We start from the raw sequence: 24,371 nt of genomic DNA, 5'->3' as shown, positions 1-24,371 counted from the left end.
TGAACCATGGGGATGTCTATTAAGGCACCAGCAATCTCAACCCTAACTTCCAATCATGCAATATGGAAGACCAGAGTGATAACAAGGGGACAGCAGGTCAACATTTGGCTCTACAATTCCCCCCAAGATATCTGAGGCTAGCTGACCTGGATTAGTACAAATTAGGCTGACACACAAGACAAGCCTTAAAAGGGGCTACAGAGTGGAAAAAGGAGATGGGAGAAGGATTGAGGTTCAGATGGAAACCTTGTGCTTGCAACAGCTTTACCAACTAGACAAGCATCAGCTACATCTCTGAGCTGTGGCTTGCTTACAGTCAAAAGGCAACCAGTCAAACGGACAAGAGACATGGTAGAATCATAGAGAAAGTTCGAAAAAGACACAGATGTAAACCAGACAAGATGAGTGGAGATAACTGCTCAATGACAGTTGTTATGGATGAATTTCCGTGTAGGGACCAGCCAATTGGAGAATTGACCGGGTCTCTGTCATACCTTGTCTATCCTAGCCAATCGGATATAAGTCATAGCGGAACCTGGATCAATGGTACCTCAAGCTAATCTGAACAAGATGAGGGGCTTGCCTCATCATTAATCCATAATTCTTCTTGCCAAACAGCCGGTCTTGGTTGGAACCTGCTTCTTTCTTTCGATCATCCCCTGATGGCTAAGCAATCTTCCCTCCACTTGGATATACCTAGGCTTCCACAACAGACACAAACCCACCACTTATCAATTCCAACAAAACATTTATTCATGACATTGGAGTCATGATGCAGGTATCAATCGATGTCAGAGATCAACAAGAGACTTCAAAAAACATTACATAGGCCCAAAGCTTTGCCCAGGGCTTAGATCTAGATCAATCAATGCTGGGACCAGGTCAAATAACCCCTAACCCACACACAAGCAATATACAAAAACAACACAACTAATCTAAATCAGCACCACCAAACATACCATTGAGGACCTGCCTGAAGCAGCCAATAAACCTGTAGCCAGCAGCTCAAGAGCAAGAACTTGTCATGAACTGTGTCAAGCCTCTCATGACACATCACATTGTCAGATCAAATATCATTGAGATACAGCCTTGAGCTACTCAATCTAAACAATCCTATACTTTGTCTCCAGCTACTCAGATATGGAAGATACGACTGGCAACAAAGATAGAGAGGTGACAGTTTGGAGAGAATACCGCCGTTCACCTCACTTTTTGTCTGCCAGGTTGAACTTGTGTGAGAAAGCTCTAGCTTGAAAGCCTCAGTCGAAAGCAACCCGTGCAAAGCAATCACACAACTCTACAGATACAAAACTCTATCTTGTCATGCAAGTGGATGGAGTTGGCTTTGGATTTGGACGGGTGACTGGTGGATTGTGCCCTTATACAGACTGCATGAGCTGTGGCTGGACTTGTTCATTGTCATATGATGACTGTTCCCTTAGCTTTGATATGTCATCTTTGCATGTATGGACTGCAAGCAAGACGTACAATGTGAAGCGGGCCTGATATCTGATCAGATCATACCACCTCCATTCTGAGTCGGTCAAGGAGTGGGATGTTCTGTATTAACCTTCTATTCACAGTGATATAGCGTTTTATATTCACCTTCCTCAACAGCCTTGAGAGTTCTTATATCCATCTATAGTGGCAGCTTTTCCTGACACATCCTTGACAACTGACAATGTTGCAGAAGGTTCACTTCCTCCATAAAATCTTAGAGATCTGACTAAGACAGTATCACATGCTCAAGAGTCCACTAAGCAATATCTACCTGAAATCGGTGGCCTATCTGAGTCAAGCTGGCTTGTAAACTTGTAGCCTTGGAAGACAAGTGGCTTTGATTCAAACACAACAAGATGAGGTCTTGGGCTCATGATGTACCATGATTTTGGGCTGTATCTAAGCTTTCAACACCTGTGACCATATCCGCTTGCAGATGAGAACACAACATGTAATTGTTGTGATATCACCCCGAGCTGATGATGTAGCTATTCCCCTTGATGGTGTTGACGAATGCTATGTCCTGTGTGTATGATTGTTTGTCTGGTTGCTTGCACAAAAGTAAAATGATTACGTGAGAGGAGAAAGGGAAATCAGGCCCAACGCCGCCAATGGTTTGCTATATATTCTGTTCTGATGAGCATGTTCTCTAATGAACTTGTAATGGGACTAGTTGCACAATTGCAACCTCAGTCACATATCTATGATTGCACTCACATATGAGTGATCTCAGTCACAAATGACATCACCAATATGAGACTTCGGTTGCAAAATAGTGACCCCAGTCACCACATGCAATTCTGATTACGTCTTAAACCTTTATGCTTGAGATTACGTCTTAAGTATCACCTCCGATTTCAAAGCATACCAATATCCAACAGAATGACACATATATCTTCAATGGTGAGAGACTTAAGTAGAGAATCTGTGCGGATCTGTTGCACCTTTATGTTGCGTGCATTCAATGCCAATAATGTACGCCTACACCTCAGCTTGCACAATGATGTACGTCTATACCTTAGCTTGCACTTTGAAAACATATTAGAAGAGCCTACACCATTGACAACAGACCAGCAATTGTCAATACATTGGCATGGAAGAGATTGTGAGATATTATAAGCAGGTGATTCAACCCCACTGTATCTAGAACCATGCCATCTGCCTCAAAACTGCAATAAAGTAAAGCCTGGAAACAAACTACAAAGGATTCTGGGCATATCGGTAAAACCTGCATCTGTGCAGTTGGTCATCACCTGCGCAATGCTATGACATCAAAGTTACCAGCAGGTATTTGTGTCAACGGCATGACTGCCATAGAAACACCTATGGCTGAGACAGGTACCACACTGGCCAACAACATACATAATTCTATAAGAAAGCCTCAATGGGTAAAATGTACGGTGCACAGCTCATCTGGAATGACGTACAATACTCCTGTCGAAGACTTTGTTTTCATCAGAGATTGAGAGCTTTGGCAGCTAATATCAGAATAGTCTACATGGACGTTGGTTCTGTTGTCTGTCTGCATCCTATAATTCATATGATACTCAGAACACATATATCAAGCACATAGGGTCAACATAGAACCTGAATAACATAATATGTTGTTTTGCTCTGGCAGCTGTGTTTGCTTGTCTTTTTGCTCATATCCTTGACAATCATGAGACATGAATAGAAGATGTGTGAGCTGTGAAGCGTCATACAGACATGGAGGCTACTACTGGGAGTATATAACCGAGGCAGGTGACTACGGGTGACATCTAATTTTGAGATTGCTAAGTGTGATGTCAATTGCAAGCTTTAAAATGTCGTCAAGTTGAATGACAGATTGTTGGAACAGAGAAGTAGTTTTGCCCAAGAAAAGCAAGTGCATATAGGATATAAACACAGGTAGATCTGATGGGCAAGGACGTTGCTTGGTAGCAAGAGACAGAATGGGCCCAAGTTTCAGCAGCAAACATAAATTCTTCAATAGTCTTTATGAAGATATGACCTTTCTACTATTGAGACCTGCAATCTGGTCTGATCAAGCATACAGGTGTGTTGAGAACCAAAATAAGGTGATTATTGGTAAAGTGATATCATGGAAGCAAGCAAATGTTGTGTTGCTAGCCAATTGACAATAAGCGGACTCAGTTCTGCAAAATATTGTAAATATAATACAAGCTTGAACGGTTATAGTCTGCCCTGATCTGTTATGTGCAGTGTTCTTGCTGGTGATGACACTCCCTGTGCAGAGAGTCAGTTCTGTAAGTGATTTCTCTTTATTCATGAGTTGCAGGATCCACTTTGAGGTTTTGAATTGTGCCATTGCTCATTACCATGTGTACAGGTACCTGGACTTTTCATTATGCTTCATGCAATTCTTTTTTGACCTTGTACATTTGCACGTGATACATTATGGTATCAGCCTAAACTGATGGCATAGCTTTCACTCAATTTGTTGGTCCATAGCAACTCTCGTGTGAACGACTATCTATCTGAATGCTTGCACAAAAGTCAAATGGTACATGATAAGGAGAAGCTAGCGTAAAAGTCAAGTAATATATGAGAAGGAGAAGGAACTGAAGCTAAATTGACCTCCTATGTCAGTGATCCTGATAATAGCCTGCCTTCAAGGGTCGACAAACTCTTGAAGCGATAATTGAGGTAGCGACTTACATGATCCAACCATATGCGATGTTTTACAATACATACTGATCTGCAATGATACATGTGGAACAGACAGCTTTAATACAGTATGAATCATGGGTATATTGGCATCAAAACCGATATGTAGCTGCTATAAATTGGCACATGCTTGTGAGCAGGATTGTCCATGAGCTGGATACAGCAGTACACAAGTAAGGCATAGGTTCACCAATGTTAGAGTTTCTACTGAAAGGATATTGTTAGGCTTTGCAAAGGCTCTGGGGAAGACCAGCTCAATGACCGCCTGCAAGGACAAATTTGAGAGTGATATACACAATGGGCTAGGGGGGTTCTGGGTACAATAGCAGATCAAGGATTATAACATACATGACTATACCACAGGTGGCCAAAAGAGGAAAAGATCACTTTTGCTCCCTGAACAAGTTCATTCAGTTGAGATACTACAGCTCGAGGTTCATATATGCACGCGTTGCCATAAGAAACACAAAATACAAAGGGAAATATGACAAGTAATACCTTGTTGCAACGGGCAGGTCAAGTTCTGGTGGCATACAGACATAGTGCCGTACACAAAGCGGCGATTGGATAGGATACTTGGAAGCAGCCTTAGCATCAACAGAATCACCTCAATCCCACCTACAACTTACCCACATGTATGGTTACTTGGAACACACAATGAAACCAGCCTGCTCGAAGTCTTTTAGACGGTCCTGGACCAGGCCCTCTGATGTCTTGTGTACTGTGTAGTACTTTAACATCGGCTGATAGATGTCGCTTTACGAGCCATTTTGTCAGGAGCTTCTTCAGCCTAAACGAATATAGACTACCTTTGTTCTCAATTCTCAACCGGCTCGCCTCCAGTTCTCCGGTGTCTCTTCTAGCCCGGACAGTAGGAAGACACACGACAATGGACATAGTATAGATTATCTGATTCTAAGCTCGCACATACTTGCTCCGGCTTTATTGATCTCGCACATGTGTTTCGAAACAAATTAGTCTTCACTTCTGCTCCGACGTTGATGCTCGTCACTTAATAGGCCGAATTCATGATTGTTACTGAGGGAAGAAGGGTAGCATCAGAGTCTGATCAAGCATTTACCCAATACTTGCGCTGCGAAACGCAATCATGCCCAAGATGCTCTCAAATATCCCCGGTCATGAACGAGACTGATCGAAAAATCGTTGACGTCGATCTATAGAATGGTACAGCTAGGGTGAGGGCGAGATGATGGGATCGATAAGGAGCAATCATGCTTGTCATGCATATGGCTGCGTTCGAAAGATGGGTTAGGGACAGGGATGTCTACGAACGGATGGTCAGTTTTGAGTCCACGAACACGTGCAATCGGATGAGCGGCTTTCCAGTCATGAAGCACGAAACATCTGGACAAGGTTGAACAGTTCCACCGATGTTTAGAAGGGATTCCTACAAGTATTGTCATGTATAACATTAACGCCTGGCGTAAGACAAGTCACAGGCGTGTGGTTCGGGCCCAAAGGACATCGGTGTTGTAGACATTCGTGAGGTCAAGGCGTGATGTTGAGCTTCCTGTAGTAGCGGTGATTACTGGTTCTGACGATGTTTAAGAGGGGCGATGAGGGGGTTCTGTTTGACACAACGATTGAGAAGGCGATCAGTCCGAGATGAAACGTGTAACGCCGCGAACCAGCGTTCGAAAGTCAGCCTCACGTTGCACTGCCTCGCAAAGATGGGCTGGCCGTTGAGAGTCTTCATGAGGAAGGCGAGACCATCGTCGAGCAGGAGTCGAGTCTAGTATAGCAAGAAAAGGGAAGCTCGGCATCAGCTGTGACGTCCGGTAAAATTCCTTTGACCAAGCCCAGCACTCACTCTCTCTTCTGGGTCGGATGGCATGTCTTGTGTGATCAGCTTCTTGAATTCCTGCAGCGAGTTATCGAGCCAGTCCTGGGCGGAAGTGCGATCTCTGGCGTCGTATCCCTGGCAGACAATTTGAGACTATCTCAGATACCCACCTTGGTCAGCGTAAACCCACTAGATACGGCTTTGTCCGAATTGCTCACGATGCGTCTCCTGTGATACGCGATCGCCGTCTGAATGTCATCTCTTAGGTTGGCGTTGAAGTTGGCTTCGACAAACCCGGAAAGATCGGTATCGGGCAGGGTCAGGTTGTCAAAATCGTTGTGGCGGAGAGCTTTTGGCGTGTCGTCCAAAGAGTGCATCCGAGATCTTCCGATGCCGGGCGAGTCTGGGGACATGGTGCGTATCGTCCTGGCGGGTGGTTGTGTAGCTTTCGGTGTGGTCGCACGATCGGATCGTTGGGGATCTGGGCACGCCATTATACGAAAAGATCAGCTCAGGATTCCGAGGCTGATTTGTAAGGGGACGCCGGACTGGTACTCACGTCCGTTTGCTTTCGTGGGAATGTTAACCGTCTCTCCCTCTTCATCGTCCGAACTATGATCGGTCTGGTACTCGTACTCCTCTTCTCGCCTGGTCGAGTCGGCATCCCCGAAGCGTTCGCTGACTTCCGCATCATCATATCTCCCGCCAGGGCTGGAGATAAGTGTGTTTGTATTGTAGAGGCCGGTCCTGATATACTTGGAGACGGGGTAACCACCCGAGTTGTGATTGCCCAACCCGAATTTACGCTTCAATCCGGGCAGAGACTGAGTGATGATCTGGTCTGATGATGGACCAGCTTGAGCGTTGACCTGGGCTAGACTTGAGCGAGTGGGAGCAGGAGGCGGCGGTGAAGGTGGCGGCGGCGGAGATTTTTGTTTGGGCTTGTATGGAAGAGGGACGTGTTGAGCGTATTTCGGAGCGGTGCACGGGTTGATGTTGGCTCGATTCCCGAGTTTGACCTCGTAAGCCAATTCGCTCCCGTCAATCTTGGTACCGCATTGAGAAAAGACATCTTCGAGCCAGCTCAAAGTCTGTTTGGAGGGTCTTGTTTCGTTGATAGGGAGGTACATGTAGTACGGAGCTTCCGGCGTTGAGATATGATCCAGAAGATGCTCGTAGGAAGAGATCGTGATTGGCGGCGAGTTGATCTGAATCGGGTCACTCTTGAGTAAATTGGTAAGAGTGGTCTGCTTGGAGAACTTGAGTGACGTTCCGGGAGCGAGCATGGTCTCGAAAGCGTTTCGATCGATCTCGCAGACCCTATGTGCATTGACGCAACCGGCGCACTTGATCGATTGTATGCTGGAAACAGTGGTTGTTCAGGTCAGCAATTGCTCAGAGGCCGAACAATCCCATGTCAAGACTGCTGCACTCACGATGTATCGTCCGGACTCGCTCTGTAACAATGCATCTTGGCCTTTTTGCAACTCTTGCAAGCGTACTTTGCGTCGATTCTTCGAGCGTATGCGGTGATGTAAGCGGCACGAACGTTGCTGCTCGCTTTCGCTTGCGTTGGTTGAGTAGTGGTAGAGGTCTGTGGAGCATCTGTATTCGACCCGTCCGAGCTATCGACGGCGGACAGAATGAAGAACAGGTGTGTGGGTATTCGGTATGTGGTTGGTTGTTCCCCGGAGCTGCATGCGGGCAGGTTGACCTGCAACGTGGACTGTTCGTCGGCGATGGCCTCGAGGGAAAAGCTGAACGTGGAGCCAGGCTGCCGAGCGAGAAGACGCTCGACCACTGGATTCGGGTTGGCGAGGATGGAATAGCCGGATGGCACCAATTGTAATGGCGAGCTAACTTCAGTCGACATGATTCGATGTCGGTATCGCTCTGACAAGCCCTGGCTCGTTTCCGGATGTAGGAACGCCCGGAGAACTTCGCAGCCAGATCTAACGATGAGAAGTTAGATCTATTGAGTAGGCTGCGGGATAATCTCGACTCTTAACCCTTGGTGAATCGATAGAACATGAAGCAGAAATCTGACGTCCAGCTCCAGAGATCCAAGACGAATGCATCAACGGTTTGTTTACAAGCGACGCGCACCGGGGAGGAGAAGGCACCTTCGCCTGCTCGGCGGTTTTCTAGAAGAACGGGTGCATGATCATGGCAAGCGCCCAAACAGGCTGCTTTGCCATACTAGGCTCACTTGCAGTCAAGGAAGCACCTGTGGCTGTGTTACTGCTGGTACTGTCTCTCAGTTGTTGTATGGAAGCGCCTTCCAGCAAATAGAGGATTTCCGTGTTTAACAGGCTCATTATTGGCTGGGGCTGGGCGGACACAGATGCTCTGAACACGATCAAAAGATCTCGTTGATGAGGTTGATAGATTGTGAAGGATCCTTCTCGTCATCATCTTGCGAGGTCGGGATGAGTCGAAATCGGGTGACGCCATGTCCGGCCGTGCCGGCGGCACGTTGCAGGGGCATCCAAGTAGCAAGTAGTACAGTATCCTTGGTATCGAGACCCAAATTTCAGAACGCCGTTGCGCTGGGACGTCCTTGGCGTTTGCCAGCTGGAGGTGTGTGGTCGAGTTTGATCCTTTCCGCCATGCTTGTTGATGTATATCCTCCAAGCATACACTGGAAAGTCTTGCTGTTGAGGGGTCGAGTGAAAACATCGATGTAGGACCCTGGGCCATCGTCGTCAGTTAATAGGTTCGCTGTTCCCAGTGCTTCTCGAATCTTGCCGATGCAGGTCGCAAATTCTTGCCAATCGCCGCTGGCACGTGTGATACGCTGTAAATCCTGACGTAGCTTGACGAGTCGGATCGGGTTGTATCGCTTAGGGTCCAGGTCTTGAAAGACCGTATGTGCTGAAGGGATAATACCGCCGGTTCGCTCAGCAATGCGGGCTAGATCGGACATGATTGACTTGATGGCATCACTTTGGCGGGGATTGGTAAAGTTGAGAAGGTTGACTACACGTCCAGCTGTGCCCTGGATATCACGACGGCGAGCAGTCTCGTATACTTCGGAGTCAGGATTGTCGTCGGACCATACGCTTTGTAGGCGCTGGCCGCTTCCTCTTTGCTGATACCCCACGGTCTTTTGATTGTTTTGTTTTGATGAAGGAGATCGTAGGCTCCGGTTGACATCATGAGGCCGGGCGGGACTCCAACACATCAGGCTGATATGCGCCATCAGCGGAACACCAGGCATGTCTTTGGACGTCTTGAAGGCTGTCGACAAATCCCAGGGAGCAGCTTGCAACCTGATTGGCGTTGGTTCTGGCAGATAGGTCCCATTGTATAATAGTCATCTTGTATTGCCCTCTAAAAGATGAGAGTGAATTGGTAACCCGCTGTGTTGGCCAATATTGAGCCTGCTAAACATGGAAATGCTACAACCTCTTGGAGTCATTGGATGGCAGCAGTTAATGCAAAGTATCAGCAAAATAGCTTTAGATACTTCTTCCACTGCAATCAAGCCCCAGATTGCCTTGATTCATTAAACAAGCCTGCCCCACGAATGCATCCATTCTTGGAGTCTCCGCTTTTTCGATCGCGCGATCGACTTGCACCTGCACAGCTCAGTAGCTCAGTAGATCAGTAAGATGTCAGCTATATAGCTATAGCAGCTATAACAGCTACACGCTACATACGAAAGGCGGAAGGCGTGAAAGGTCAGGGGTAAGTCAGATCCAAGATCTCAATCTATCTCATCCAATCACCCTAGCTCACGAAATACAAACGGCGGCTCTCGAACAGGACACCCCACCGTAGTGATCAGCAGAGGTTTATCAGATGTCAATCTATCTTGCCCAACACGCTCATTAGCTCACTAAACAGAGCTCTCGAAAAGGACACCTCATCGATTCATCCTAAACATCATGACCGAGCCCATACGCCGAAGTCGTCGCCTTGTCAAGGATGAGGATCTGGAGGACGGGCCTAGCACCTCGAAATACTTTCCAGAAAACAGGCATGTAGAGTCGGAGCCTGCCATACTATCGCATGTGAGATCCAAGAGAAATTCTTCGGACTCGCCAACGAAGCCTCACAAGCGAGTCAAATTGGAAGATACATCGCATGATCGGTCGGCGTCCTCTCCTCTGACCGATCTCGAAGAACTACCACCCCATCTTCGCTTGCAATCCATACCTATCAAGGTGGAAACTGCACTTTCGACAACCCCCAAGAGCAAGAAACCTGTCGTTAAGCTCAAGCTGGAAAAGCCACATAGAGCTCCGGAGAATTGGGAAAAACAGTGGGATTTGATACTTCGGATGCGAGCGAAGATCATCGCTCCGGTAGACACCTTGTCAGTTCCCAGACATTCAGCTTATTATCAGTAATTGTGTTCCTGACTGTCGCTATTCCCCAGAGGCTGCGACACGACGCCCAATGGAGAACGAACGAGCGATCCCAAGGTGAGTCCGGCTGGCTCACATCGTCAATCTCGGTCTTTGACTGATCTCGCCGACGGATACCTTACCCCTTGCAGATCGTCAGATTTCACGTTCTCATCAGCCTCATACTGTCCTCTCAAACCCGTGATCCTGTAACTTCTCAGGCAGTTACAAACCTTCATGAACGCCTTTCCGGAGGGCTGACCGCAGCGTCTCTCGCTACGGCCCCCTCCGATCTTGTCGCCGAATGCATTTCGAAGGTTGGATTTTGGAGACGCAAGACCGAATACATTCAAGAAGCAGCACGAGCTATCGTCGAAGGTGGTCTGGACGATGGAGAAGACCTTCCCGAAGGCTGGGAGGGAAGGGATTTGACCGGGGTCGATCCGGACGGGAGACCTGGCGATATCCCGATGACGTTGGGCGGATTGTGCAAGCTGAAGGGCGTTGGACCAAAGATGGCGTTCCTGACCCTGCAGTGTGCTTGGAATATCAATGCTGGAGTGGGTGTGGACACCCACGTTCATAGGGTGACCAAGGGAGTCAGCTAGTCCGCAACCTACCTCGTTCGCACTACTTACAGCCTTGTTTACATTCTGCAGTCGACTGAGTTGGCACAAACCCAAAACTACCGATCCGGAGCAGACACGGTGAGTTCACGAGGGGTACCCCGCCTTTCCTTGTACTGATTGTGATCCTCCTCGAACCGGGCTGTCCAGTCTCAACCTGCAGTCATGGCTTCCTCGTCATCTATTCAAGCCCATCAACCACGTGTTAGTCGGATTCGGACAGGTCGTCTGTTTGCCGGTCGGTCCTCGCTGTGATGTCTGTCTTCTCGCCAAGGAGAAGATCTGCCCGGTCAGAGTGACAAATGGCAACTACAAGGCTCGCAAGGATATCGGCGTCAGCTTCGAAGAGGAAGATGAAGCAACCGTCAAGGCGGAGCCGAAGCTGGAGATCGAATTGGAAACAACGGTCAAGGCGGAACCGGAGCTGGAGATCTAATCGGAAGCTGCCTGAAAGAAGCAACGGGATACCCTTTTCATGGTATCTTCTGACGATATATTTCGACAACGCTGTATCCGCACTATGACTGTAAGCTGGGTCGGTAGTTGTATCATACCAAATATAAACACCAATTTGCCAACCCAGCGTGACATCGATGACCCCTAGTCCCGAGATCACGTCGACGACGGTTACTTCCGCGCAAGCGCTTCGTGCCTTTCCTCTATAGAAGGTCAACATGTACGCATTGAACATATAGCTGCCGATACATTCGGAGGTCGACCATACCAATCTTGAGACCTGTAGGACTTCTTGGTCATTGCCCATGGTCATGCATATGTCCTTTATCCCGATTCCTATTGGCGGCGCATCTGCCTACTATGGCGGTAGGGCAGTTCGGCCTGATCTACCTTTACTCTTTGTCAGCGGGCCTCAGACGTTGACCCTCACCTGTGGCATACGTGCCATGTCTGACTTACCATCTCGGATACGACCATGGAATGAATTCATAGGCTCGTCGATGGTTTTCCTTGTCAAGGAATGTGGTTGACGCTTGGGGCAATGTCTTTGGCTATCTCGGCAGGTGGACTGCTTGCAAATTCTTCCTTGATCTCAATCGTCGTGAATGATGCGGCCCCGTCGCCCGTCGTACAGCTTCCAGATCCATGCAGGGGGGGACTCGCGGATGAAGATCGTTTCCCACCTGTGTCTCGGTCTACATACCATGCTGGATGCGAAAATACATTGACTGGCTATATACTCCGCCTGCAATCTGCAGGTGCGAATTACTGAAACGAGATAACCAACTTCTCCACGAGTTTATAGATGGAGAAAGGCAGTGCATGTTTGAGGCGGGAACGTTGCCGCGGGATAAGCGCTGAACACGAAACACTCAATCTCATGAGGGTTCACGGGCTATACATGTATCACCATCCTGCAGTCAACTAGTGAGTAGACCTGTCGCGAAAAGAATCTTGAGGCTTTCGAGAACGATTCGAGCCCATCCTGCGTTCTTCGCTTCTGTCAACTCCACATTCCAACAGCACTGCTGCCGAATCGTATTATCCATCGGGGTCCAGTTTGTTGTTTTGCGGCGCAAGATTCCTCTTGAGACATTTGGGCGCAAGCTGCAAGTAGAAATCAGGTACAGCGAGGGATGCTTCTCGATCATTGAAGGGTATGGTATGACGAGAATGCACGGAAAGAATTGCGCTTGAGCGCTGGAAGCTGATACACGGCGCGACAAGGTCTGAAACAGGCGTTCCTTGCTTAGTCAGCTTGCCGAATTCTCGGATCCGGTCCCCGCCGGGTCGGTCACCCTTGCCCACCTTGCACCTTGCACATATCGACGTTAGTGCAACTACTACTCTCGCTCACAAGATCGGGATTGAGCTCCCATCCATACGTTTATGCTCAGTCAGCCGAATTATGCCTAAAGATCCTGCTGCGGGCGTGCTCTATGTCGCTTCGCCGAGAAGAAAATCACCCACACGAACGAGGTCCGAATTACAACCCCCGAGCCCGCCGCCTGGTCCGTCAACGCCGTCGGTTAGGTTATCTTTACTGCTGCTCTTACCTATCTTGACAGTATGGCCATGGTGGTGCAAGAACCTACACTATGATCTCCCCACACCAATGACTAACGGGTAAGTTGGAAACTGTACTAAAGATTATGCAACAATCTGAAGATGCGTTAAACATCCTGTTGCCGGCTTCATAGCTCGCCTGCAGGCGGCCTGCCTGTCCTGTCCGAACTCAACATCATTCAACACGTTCAAGAGCTGGAAGATATAGGCTACCGAATCGTCGGCACGGATGAAGAGGTTCAGGGGGAGATGTATGTCTATTCGACGATGCAAAGCCTGTTGGAACAGTGCAGCCAGTCAAGAACGCTGGAATGCAGCTTGTGGATGCAGGAGGGCGACGGAATGCACCAGTACGTTCAACATCAGTCTCATGTGTGTCTTCAATCATGATCAATCAGTCTCATCCCACTTCTTTCTTCGGTAGATTTGACCTGATGAGACATGCTATTCTCAAATCTTATCGCGGAATTCGCAACGTCATCTTTCGAGTATCCGGCATCAATACCACGACCACACTGGAGGGAGAGCCGCTCAAGAACAGCGTGCTCCTAAACTCTCACATCGACAGTGCGTTGCCCTCAAAGGGCTCTGCCGAGTGAGTCTCACATCGCACACGGCGCTTATCGCCTTATCGGATTGCTGATCTTCGGAAGCTCTCGATCTCTACCGTTAGCGATGGCCTTGGTGTTGGGGTGATGGCCGAGCTAGCGAGGGTGTTGGTGGAACGAGACCAACACATCCATGGGAGCGTTATTTTCCTCTTCAATGGCGCTGAAGGTGAGTAGACAGTTGCGGGTCACATCGTCGATCTTGGTTAACGGTTTTCTGTGACTGCAACTATAGAGAGTCTTCAAGATGCATCCCATCTATATAGTACCCAGCATGAAACCCGGCACGAGTGAGTGTCCACACAAACTATCGTCTTCCTCTCTGACTGAGCGCTTATAACCGTCGTTCAGCGTCAAGGCGGTGATCAACCTGGAAGGCGAGTACCTCCGGATGGTCGGACCGGTAATCAAGATACTGATCATGTCATTCGCCTCTACTAGCTGCCGGCACGTCGGGTGGAGCAATGCTCTTTCAGGCGACAGCGCAGGAAATGATAGATGCGTACGCGCACGTCTCTAGACCGCATGGCAATGTCATTGCTCTCGAGGTCTTCGGATCAGGAATCATCGGGTCCGAGTGAGTTTCGGAGAGTTCTTCCCCTGCGGAATGATCACGTCCCGCTGATCTAAGCTCGACCTCGATGCACAGTACCGACTTCCGACAGTTCGTGCAGTACCTGGACGTGCCCGGTCTTGACGTGAGTCGCTGTGATGGGTCGTTTCCAACAACTCCCTCGGAGCTAAATCCCTCCCTCTCTCTCCTCTCGCTTCAGCTGAGCTTGGTCGGTAACAGCTACTACTAGTGAGCGAAACATTTGAAGACTCTGATATACGCTGCGACTGACTACTCGAAACACGTTTCAGCCATACTCATCGGGATACCGTCGAGAATATTGAAGCTGGAGCTGCTCAGGTAGATACCTACCCCATCGTACTTCGGACCATGGCGAATTCAAGCTGAATCTCTCATGTTCTTCGACGTCTACCCCGCGCAAAAGCATTTCGGCGACACAGTCCTGGCAGTTTTAGACCACCTGCTGAAGCCCGGCTCAGCCCTCAACACCGACACCCCTTGGTCACCGATGAACTCAGTATTTTACTCTCTCTACGACCGGATCTACATTTCGTACTCGATGAGGACGGCAGACCTTCTCTGTGTGGGGTCGCTCGTCGCCTTTGTCGCCCTCTTCTTCGCTCGGACCGAGAAGAACCACCGAAAAGTCTACTATAAAGCGCTGTTTGGCCCAATATTGGACTTGGTGACCGGCTTACTGGCGGCGATTGCGACGGCGATCTTGCTAAGGTACATCCTCAACAAGGGTCAAAGCTGGTTCACACACGAACAACTTCCTCTGGTCGTTTTCGGCTTGCCTGTACTCTCTGGTAAGCAGATACTTCTCCGAAAACTGTTTGTATCGTGCTGATATCGATTTCTACATCAGCCATGGCCATAAGACACTATTACTTCTCGCCTCAGTCCAGCAAGCGATCGCCTTCGGCACATGCTTTTGCATACGCGTCGGTCGCCTGGTCGTTCCTCTGTTCGACGCTACTACAATGTTTACGCATCAAGTCAGCCTACATGTTCGCCAACATGGGTTTGGCCGGGCTCGTCGTCCTGTTGTTCAACGAGTCAATCAATATGGCTATCGGGAAGCACGCGACTATGCATTTCCTGCCTTTGGCTTTATGGATCGCCATCAACATCTTTTTCGGCGTGGAAGCAATCACTGCTGTGAGTAGATATCCCAGCATCAATTGTTTCCTCCGCTGATTTATGCCAACCCGCAGTTCCTAGATATCTTTGTGCCTCTTGTAGGAAGGTGAGTCAATGCCGACAAGATTTCCCGGCGAGGCTCGCTGATAGGATGCCGACGTATCTTGATGAACAGGATGGGACGAGTGAGTTGAGCTTTGCTCTTGTACTCCGCTATACATGCGCTGCATTTGGGCTGATACAGAGTAATCCGTCTCACAGGATGCTCCGGGCGAGATCATCGTTGCCGTCATCACGAGCTTCCTTACCCACAACTTCCTGCCGTCCGCCGCGCCTTTCTTCCATCGATTCGACAAGAGACAGCAGCGTCAAATCGTCATATTTTTGCTTCTCTTGAGCAGCGTAGTGGTCGCCGTATTCGCCTCTCCCGCTTGGCCTTCTTATGACTCGACCCATCCGAAAAGGACCGGTGTGCAGGTGAGTGTCAAGTAGACGAAATGTGCGCCTAGCAGATCACTGACATATGTGCACGATCTGGATGCGATTTCGTTGCACAGTGGATGTACAATACTACCTCGGCAGAGACCTCTTTACACGTCGCACAACTGGATTCGGGACCAGGTTACGCCGATTTCGTGCAAAAAATCCACCAACGATACGGACAGCAAGCACACTTACCCGTCAAAGGCGGACCGGAGAATTGGGATATTCTGTATCCGGTTTCGCCTTTCATTGAAAGCCAGCATTTCCCGATCACAACCAACGGATCGCTCGCTCAATCCCCAGCTCCAGAACTGACCATCAAGCTCGTGAACAATCGCTTCGACGAAGTGTCTGGGTATAGGATCATGACAATCGAAGTGACCCATGTGAGCGCAATAATCCTTTGTGCGATTCCTGCAGCGGCACTGACTGATTATCTGGATGTTCGCAGGAAGGGATCTTAACGCCAGTTTTGTCTTTCTCTGCTGAAGTCATTCAATGGGACTTCAGAATCACGCCGCCCGTAGGCGAGTTGAAACACTACGTAAAAGCCAACGCATCCCCAGGCTCGACCACTTTCCAGATGGTCATGACGGTGAAACCCGCCGTCGAATTGGAGGAACATCGACTCGCCATCAGCTGGGTGGGCATCGGTAAGTACATTGTCAATACGCAGACCTGCGGACTCTCCCTGATTGATACACTCCGCATGCCCACAGATAAACGTCAACTGTATCCCGGAACTTCGCAGAAACATCCCGAACTCGCCGTCAACAAGCTTTTCAAGGAAATGGACGAATGGATTACTGACGAGTGGAACGGTTCAATGGAAGTGCTGATGTACGGCGGCGTGTGCGGCATTGTCGAAGTATAGGTTGTAGCCTATCATGCGACATCCAGGTAAAGGGCTTGCTCGCCAACAATCATAGAGCGGCAATTATTCGGATATATTATAATATAGTATTGCAAGGCATCGAGTGCCGACCTGATTTGGTGGATACAGAAACGGTCAAGCGAGCGCATAGAGACTGAGATAGATACAAGTGATGTCGTGTGCTTTTCGTGTATTAAGAGACGTCACCGAGCGAACCAGGGCGGTAAATCGGAGTGCTGCTTCTTAAAGCTTCCTGCCCAAAGCCTCGTTGTTGTCGTATCCAGCAGGATGCGCCAAGGGATCGTGGGTATGCGGGTGACCGGATAGTGGGCTTTTAGGGAGACCGACGTCATTGTGGAGCGTCGCCATGGAAGACCTTCCTCCATCAGTAAGGCCATGAGAAGCGGTAGGAGCAATTGTAGAACCGGTGGCCAGAAGCTGGCCGAGCATCGTCTCGATACGGTCCAGACGCTCGGCATAGTACTGATCGCCGTTGACGTTCGTGTCGAAGGCCTGCAAACCCTGAAAGCGTCTCAGTCATCACGTCCAGAACGATAAACCACCCGAAAATAGGTGAAACGAATGCGACGAGGACTCACGTTCGATGGTGCACCATGAGTCAGAAGATCTCCGAGACCCGCTCCTTGAATGGCCATCGTGGGTCCCTTGCTAGCGGATGCGTCCTCGTACATCTTTCCAGCAGCGACGTTCGGACCGGTCATGGCAGGCGCTCCGCCGCTGAGCATGGAACCTTGAGCAGGACTTCGACCGGGAGCAGGCGCGTCTCCATCCTCAGGTCCGAGAACCGTCTCGTATTCGAGGTACTTGATGAATTTGTAGAAACCAGCGGCGACGGTAGCTCCGAGCGCAGGTCCGAGCCAGTAACTACGAGACATTTGCCGACACGGATGAGCGATCGTGCAGTGGATGCGAAGCGGAACTTCAATCGACTTACATCCAGTGATACCCGTTGAAGGTCCTCAATACGACACTAGGTCCAAACGATCGAGCAGGGTTCAAAGATCCACCAGTGTAGTAGACGCTCATCAACTCGGCGATGAACAGGGAGAGACCGATGCCGACGGGAGCGAGGTAAGTAGCCTTGTGCTTCTCGGCGGCGAGCAGCAAGCTGAATCGCAGCGATGACAGAACGGGACGTTAGCGAAAGTTTCCGCTGACGTTGCTGCACTTCCGGACACTCACATGGTGATCATCAACATGGCAGTCATGAACATCTCGATGAAGAGGCCTCGGGCCACGCTGACACCTGGTGCCAACGAGGTCCTGACGTTGAGAGTTCCGGGAGTGAGGGCATCGATTATCGCAGCACCTATGGATGGAGAAGGAGGTTTATCAGGAAAGTGCGGAAGTGAAAGGGGAATATGGCTGGACTTACCGGTGATGCCCCCGAGAATCTGAGAGATCGTCAACAATGCTCCACGAAGGGGAGTCAAGGCTCCGACCAAGACCATTCCGAGCGAGACGGCAGGGTTGAACAGACCACCCGAGACTCTGATTGTGGCAAGCGATGGGGGAAGGGATACAGGGTGGAGTGAACCATAGACAGGAGGAGTGGGTGATGTATCGACGGCATTGCAGTAATTGTAAAAGATACATCGTCAGCAAACGGCGAGGCAACGTTGTTTCATGTCCAGCGGTCCAGCGTACCGGAAGAAGATCCAGGCGTTCACAGCAAGTGAGAATCCGAAACAGAGCGAAATGTAAAGGAGGGAGGAGGTCTATGAGCACGCAAAGGAACACGGCGTGAGCGGAAATCTTGCGGGAAAAGTTGAACTGCTAGTCAGAGATTTGACTCACGTTGACGGCAGCAGCAGCGGTACCATCTTGACCTTCCGTAGTTACTCCTGTCACCGAGTTGTTGGGAATGTTGGCGACGTTGGTACCTCCAAGGGCGAGCAGCAAGAAGAGGGTAGTTCCGACATATTCTCCGACCATGGCCACAAAGTCTGCAAGCAAGCATAGCCAACGATAAAGCGGTGAGCAACGAGCATTCCGACGACGTAGCAAATGCTAGCCAGACTCACGGTTCTTGATGGCCAGGCCGACGGGCCCCTGAGTGGGTCGACGGATGTTCCAATTCAAGGCGTTGGCATTGGGATCGATGCCATCGAGCCTGCCCTTTTCTTGGGCGTGTGTTGGGAGTGCAGATCTACGGAATCGTGCCATGGTGAGCAGGGTTTACTAGTGGTAGAGACGGAGAATAAATCGATCGGCGTAGAGAACAAGCAGGATTGACATCGCGAGTCGCGAGTCGAGCGATGGGCCACCTTTCATCTTTGCCTGTCCTATATAAACGCTGCTCGACGACCGCTCGAATTTCCGGCTCCCGTCTCATCCCGTCTCACCTCATGCCTCATTTTCTCATGATGTCATCGATTGTTCGCTCCACAGCAGGATGAGCCGCGGGACCTATTGTAGCCATGACCGACAGGTACGACGATGCCCGAACAAGGGGTAGTCACGAGGGATTCCAGTCAGCTTACCTCTGATGATCGTACGGAAGATGAATCACACATGGCAGCCGTTGTTCTCGGACACGAACCGCTCCTGGGCTCGAGGCAAGGGGTCGATCGTTCTTGTGTTCTGATCGAGATCGCGGAAGATTTATCGATGACGTCGTAGCTGCGACACGAAATCCGGTTCCGACGTTTGATATTACGCGCGCGCGCGCGCTTTCCCCTGGTTCACAGTGAAACTCGTAGATCTGAGTGGATGTTCGCGAGCAAGCTGCTATGATCCCAACGCCTCAAGAACGTAGACGTTGTGCTTTATCTTGCGGTAAAGTTTCTGAAAGCTGGCTGATCGATCGTCTTCGTTGCTATGGTGCCGAAGCATTGTTCTTTCCGGATGGCTCGCAACCGAAGTTTAAGCTCGGACAGTTACATGACCGCCGTGCCTAATCCCGTGAGAGATTCTAGTCATGTTGCCTACACCCGAGGAAGACGGCTTTGTGATCATTATCTTCGTTCTCTAACTACTAAGAATATAATTCTTGTCACGCAGAGTATTCATGGGTTCGCCCTCATACTGTCACGCGGACCCCAATACAACGTCTCCGTGGTAAGATTGTAGCAATCTCGTTGGGAGATAGGTACAGCAGAGACCGGCGATCAGGAGTCTAGTCCGTCGGTCCAGGCTGCCTGGAATAGCAATATCCACCACAGCGGTACCCGTATCCTTATGGGAATCGACACCATCAACTAAGGTAGTGCAAATGAGTGTTTATAACAGCATGCGCGGTCTTGACGACTGAGTTGTCGCAAGAACACCATGCACGTCCCTGGATGATCGACGTCATTGAGCAGGTCGAAGATGTTGCGAATGTCCATTTCCTGGCACAGGAACAGCGAGCTGTCACCTACTTAGATCCATGCTGAATTGCCTATTCGCTACAAGCTTGTCGGTGGTGCACCCCCTCCTAGTGCCGAAGGGCTGTGTCGCCTGCGATCGAGACATCGTGGCCACCAACGGAAGGTAGTAGACCGTGCAGACTGATGTCCTCCCCTCCGATATCGAAGTACCATGCTGAAACATTGGGATCATTGACCCATCAATGACGGACATTTCCTTTCGGCTTCGATATATTATAGATCCTTCATCACAGCCATCCTATATATGTCGCAGCCCAGTCGCAGAAGACTGTCAGACCAAAGTAAATCCCGCCCAACACCTTCTCCCCACAGCTGCTCAACCGTATAACCCAGGAGCAGCTGATCGTTTCTAACAGATTTGAAGTATGCAAAGAAGGTAAATATAATATCGAATGATCTACCCGGAGTGGAGCTGGTGCAGACGTTGGTTTCAGGTTGACACTGTCCGGAATCTGTCTTCCGCTGACTGCTGACCGAAAGAAGATCGACTGTGCAAACGAGAGGCAACTTCGAACATGTAATAGAAGAAGATCACGCTCAGGCAGCAGAACGACGTAATCGTGCGCCCAGAATCGTACATTCGATACGATGATCAATATTCACTGAGCACAACATCTCTGGCTCGGTCAAGCAGGATCATTAACATCGAAATCGTGGGAGACATGTGGAACGCTCGAGTTGCATCTGAGTCTAATGGACCAGGAAACATGTATGGCATATTCACGATTGCTTAGATCTTCTCTAAGCCACGGGAAGAAAGCCCATATGGAGCTATAATCCGATACAGTATGATTCGAACCCTTTTAAATGATCATACGTGAATGGCGTAGAACATTGCTCGTGACCCGTAATTATGGTTCATGCTGAAAGCGAACGTCGCAGATCGTCATGAAAGCGAAGGATGTGGGAGGCTGACCGATGTCTGAAGGCAAGTGGACGAGCGAAAGCTACGTAGCCCTCTCGGTCTTATTGGTGCAGTGACCGCACGCCACGAACCGACGGTTGTTGATAATGATATGCCGCACGGACGAAACTCTGTGTCGGCCGTTATGATGGCCTTGAGAGCGGATATTGGCTGTAGATGTCGACCTAAAGACAAAACGATTTCAGTATCACGATGTCACTGCGCTGCTATTCAGATACTCACACCGATAGCCGCTTCTAGCTCAATCTTCACTTTGTACGTCTTCTTCCGAATCCGACACCACTACGGTACCTCTTCGACCCCGATCTTCCCGCTTCCCTGACCCATTTCGACTTGTCCGTTCCTCCCCTCGGCCCGATCCGCCAGCCGAACCGGCAAGTCCCAACCCTCTTTCCGATTCAAACTCGGTAACGTCCTCTGTACAAGGTTTTTTGCGAAGGTTCATAAAATCAGCACAGCTGTTTCGAAAGAGAAAAAAGGAATGGACTTTCGCACTCACGAAGCTCGGCCGCCAACTCGCGCTTCTGCTTGAGCGACCTGGCTTTCCCCTTGGTCGGTTGTCCTTTCATCCCCAATGAACGCAAGAGCGATTCGAGATGCCGTACTTGAGATCCCGGCTGGTAGGAGACGGGGAGGATTGAACCGTTGCACGCAATCCGAAGAGACGAGCGAAATATGGACAGTCAGGTCATCAGGATCATGAAACCAGAGCCAGTGAGAAATACCGGCTTACCGAAGGACAGTCTGTAAATTCCTTCTTCCTGTCAGGTAAAGGTATATACCAGATTGATCAGAAACTGAGTGCCGAGGCGGACGGAACGTCGCGAGCTCACCACTGCTTCCTGACCCCACAGGCGGTCACGATCGCCTTCAAGTCCTTGACCCGCTCATCTTCCACGTCATGTGTCTTTCCCGTAGGTTTCGTCTCACTTGTCCTAGGTAGTTTCTGTTGTGTTGGAACAAGGAATGACACACGCATGAGAGATCCAGATCGGTGAGGCAACCGGGATACGTAACGCGCGCAGACTCACCTTGGGCTTCGAGTCCTCTCCCTGAACAAGCGAAAGTATGTGATTAGACTCGGGTTCTCTCAGGATTATAATGGCAGAAGATCTGCAGCTACGAACTTCACTCTTCCGTTTCCTTCCCGATCCATTGGCCTTGCCATTCTTTTTTGTTCGCGCGGGTTGTTCGTCTATGAGACTCGACATCTCGGAGTCCGACCGTGCGTCCTGGATTGAGCAGGTATAGGTACGACCGGTCAGGAACCAGTGAATCACACTCTGAAGATATCAAAGGAGTTCAAGCCCACCTCCTCGGGGATCTGCTTAGAGGTATCCGCTTCATTGGTAGATCCGGTCGTTGCGGCTTTGTGTCTTTCAATCCGGTCACGAGACTTCGTAGACGATTCAGCATCTTCATCCTGCTGTTCCCCTTGCTTGCTGGAGAGACTGATCTGGAGAATAGATAGTATCCATGAACAGGGCGTCACTTTTCGATTGAGGATGTGAAAATCAAGCAGGACTTGCAATAGCTTCCTCGATCATCGCCTTGAACGTCGACTTCATGTCTCCCGTCTTCAAAGCATCCGGCTCCAACTCCATGGTTCGTGCTGCGAAGAGCAAGCAAACGGTTAGTCCGAACGATCTACTGAAGATGATCTTCCAGAGTATGTGATGAAAGTGGACGGATTGTAGCAGCTCGAAAGCATTCACTCGTACTCACCGACCCTTTCCCTAGCGAGCTTGATGGTAAACAAGCCCGCATCGATCTCTCCATCCTCGTCTGCTTGAGTGACGACGGCTTGAATATTGCGAAGCAGCGAATCCGTGTCCATGGCAGCTTTTGTACTATCTCCGATGTTCGTAGCGTTATGGAACACCGGATTCTCCGACTTCACAATCGTTCAGGTTTCGTAGACAAAAAAGATCGAAGAGATGAAGGGATCGATTCTTGGGCCTCGAGCTGGATGACCCCAAGTTCGAGCGGAATTTCACGGAAGCAAATTTGAGCTGAAAAGCATCCGACCGGACCCGAGGCTACTGTCGGCCTTGTCCGAAGCGAGCTCCGATTGGCTCGAAGTCGAGGTCGAACCATCCCATTCGGACCTGCCATCTGCTTCGACCACAGCCATCGACCGTGTGCCTGTGAGGCACGTAACATCGAACTTTCACACTTGCATCTTGCATCATGCATCTTGGAACTTGCTAAAACTTCGATATCACGATCCGACCTATAAGCTACGAACAAGATGATTACCGGCATCGCCCACATCAACCTGACCGTTCCCGAGGGAAGCCTTCACCTCGCCGACGAGTTTTATCGAGACACCCTGGGTTTGAAGAAGGTACCCGTTCCGAAAGCTCAAGAAAACAGTTTAGCTTGGTGTGTCATAGCTCGTTTTCGTCATCTCTGGTCCTAGGATTGCTAGCTAATAATTTGACGACTTTCTTTCGCACCTGAAACCTTCCAGGTTCGACATCGGCACGAGCGGACAACAGGTTCACATTTCCCATCCCAACAACCCTTCCGAGCTACTCCAGGCCACCTCCCGTCAACATCCTTGCTTCAAGATCGGGAACATGGAAGGCCTGATCGAGCTTCAGACGAAGATCTGGGAGCATTACGAGACGGGAGGCGATTCCGCGCCCGTAGCTGCAGACAAGGTTGGCGGAGAAAACAGTGGTCAGTTCGGCTTGTCTCTAAGAGATTTCGTAAGCGGAACTTTCGGCTAAATTTCTCTTCGTGTATCGTTTCCATATTTCTCGTCATCAGGAGCCAAAGGAGAGGAATATCCTAGCAGGTTTTTCGCCCGAGACTATGCGAACAACAGGTTGGAATTCAGTCTCTAAGGGAGGACGTTTATTCGGAGGATACGAGGGAATCTTGTATGTCAGGTCGCCCATCCTGCTTGGGAACAGCTCGAAGCTCACTTTGTATCATGCAAATATATCAAAGGAATTAATTTGGGCTGTGGCAGGACGAACGTGTCACAGGCAGCCTCCTTTGTTGCCCCCCCTGTGGTTCAAGGGGTCATGACGACAGCAGCGGCAGGGATATAAGAACAACGATCCAGCCGATAGAATTGGGGCTCGTTCACCACCAATTATCCATAACTCTTCGCCACCTGCCTCGCCACTCCCTACCCTTCTTCATCTTACACCGCACCCAAACCGCTCTCACATCATGGTACAGCAACGCCTCGTTTCATCGACGCATCCACTAGCCGTCAAATCGCTAGTGGTCGGCAACAAGCTCCCGGCCACGCTGTACAAAGAGTACAGATCACTGTGGACTGAGGCCATCGCCCTTGCGCGAAGGCATCTCGCTTGGTTGACCGGTGCTACTCAGAAACCGAATGACGAAGATCCATCGGGAACATCGCTCGACAACGAGTC

At 49.8% G+C, this 24,371-nt stretch overlaps 6 protein-coding genes across 6 annotated transcripts; 3 read left to right on the top strand and 3 right to left on the bottom strand.

Annotated features, from left to right (window-relative positions):
• Window positions 1–5,455: 5,455 nt before the first annotated feature.
• HD553DRAFT_327337 (uncharacterized protein) lies at window positions 5,456–9,194 on the bottom strand (the record flags this gene model as incomplete). Its single annotated transcript, XM_046181807.1, has 8 exons — window positions 5,456–5,578; window positions 5,843–5,923; window positions 6,002–6,127; window positions 6,193–6,455; window positions 6,534–7,336; window positions 7,411–7,926; window positions 8,022–8,160; window positions 8,615–9,194. 8 exons carry the CDS (start codon window positions 9,192–9,194, stop codon window positions 5,456–5,458), a joined length of 2,631 nt encoding a protein of 876 aa, XP_046032378.1.
• Window positions 9,195–9,714: 520 nt separating this feature from the next.
• Window positions 9,715–11,531, top strand: HD553DRAFT_320907 (DNA glycosylase). The gene is made up of 5 exons (XM_046181190.1): window positions 9,715–10,295; window positions 10,359–10,404; window positions 10,479–10,921; window positions 10,986–11,033; window positions 11,103–11,531. Exons 1-5 carry the CDS (start codon window positions 9,865–9,867, stop codon window positions 11,386–11,388), a joined length of 1,254 nt encoding a protein of 417 aa, XP_046032377.1. The 5' UTR covers window positions 9,715–9,864; the 3' UTR covers window positions 11,389–11,531.
• Window positions 11,532–12,799: 1,268 nt separating this feature from the next.
• HD553DRAFT_353435 (uncharacterized protein) lies at window positions 12,800–16,656 on the top strand (the record flags this gene model as incomplete). The annotated part of the gene is made up of 19 exons (XM_046183771.1): window positions 12,800–12,919; window positions 12,977–13,034; window positions 13,109–13,324; window positions 13,399–13,569; window positions 13,648–13,751; window positions 13,818–13,872; window positions 13,934–13,959; window positions 14,024–14,159; window positions 14,232–14,280; window positions 14,356–14,384; window positions 14,447–14,495; window positions 14,581–14,965; window positions 15,025–15,317; window positions 15,374–15,405; window positions 15,475–15,484; window positions 15,561–15,776; window positions 15,857–16,168; window positions 16,234–16,435; window positions 16,502–16,656. Exons 1-19 carry the CDS (start codon window positions 12,817–12,819, stop codon window positions 16,654–16,656), a joined length of 2,601 nt encoding a protein of 866 aa, XP_046032376.1. The 5' UTR covers window positions 12,800–12,816.
• Window positions 16,657–16,766: 110 nt separating this feature from the next.
• On the bottom strand, window positions 16,767–18,890 carry HD553DRAFT_353434 (aquaporin-like protein). The gene is made up of 8 exons (XM_046183770.1): window positions 18,702–18,890; window positions 18,475–18,623; window positions 18,325–18,395; window positions 18,053–18,168; window positions 17,860–17,986; window positions 17,612–17,785; window positions 17,256–17,541; window positions 16,767–17,178 (listed from the first exon to the last, which is right to left on the bottom strand). The coding sequence occupies exons 1-8, from the start codon at window positions 18,841–18,843 to the stop codon at window positions 16,900–16,902; spliced, it is 1,344 nt and encodes a 447-aa protein (XP_046032375.1). The 5' UTR covers window positions 18,844–18,890; the 3' UTR covers window positions 16,767–16,899.
• A 1,855-nt stretch (window positions 18,891–20,745) lies between these two features.
• On the bottom strand, window positions 20,746–22,881 carry HD553DRAFT_320901 (uncharacterized protein). Its single transcript, XM_046181189.1, has 10 exons — window positions 22,699–22,881; window positions 22,503–22,585; window positions 22,286–22,429; window positions 22,101–22,205; window positions 22,005–22,025; window positions 21,807–21,919; window positions 21,707–21,734; window positions 21,473–21,590; window positions 21,196–21,390; window positions 20,746–21,137 (listed from the first exon to the last, which is right to left on the bottom strand). The coding sequence occupies exons 1-9, from the start codon at window positions 22,808–22,810 to the stop codon at window positions 21,215–21,217; spliced, it is 900 nt and encodes a 299-aa protein (XP_046032374.1). The 5' UTR covers window positions 22,811–22,881; the 3' UTR covers window positions 20,746–21,137; window positions 21,196–21,214.
• Window positions 22,882–23,113: 232 nt separating this feature from the next.
• On the top strand, window positions 23,114–23,944 carry HD553DRAFT_320900 (uncharacterized protein). The gene is made up of 3 exons (XM_046181188.1): window positions 23,114–23,358; window positions 23,447–23,658; window positions 23,749–23,944. The coding sequence occupies exons 1-3, from the start codon at window positions 23,225–23,227 to the stop codon at window positions 23,823–23,825; spliced, it is 423 nt and encodes a 140-aa protein (XP_046032373.1). The 5' UTR covers window positions 23,114–23,224; the 3' UTR covers window positions 23,826–23,944.
• Window positions 23,945–24,371: the final 427 nt, after the last annotated feature.

Source organism: Filobasidium floriforme (genome assembly GCF_021052385.1).
Source record: "Filobasidium floriforme strain CBS 6241 chromosome Unknown HD553scaffold_35, whole genome shotgun sequence".
Lineage (NCBI taxonomy): Eukaryota > Fungi > Basidiomycota > Tremellomycetes > Filobasidiales > Filobasidiaceae > Filobasidium > Filobasidium floriforme.
Note: the sequence above shows the minus strand (reverse complement) of the source record. Positions and strands in the feature narration are given on the sequence as shown.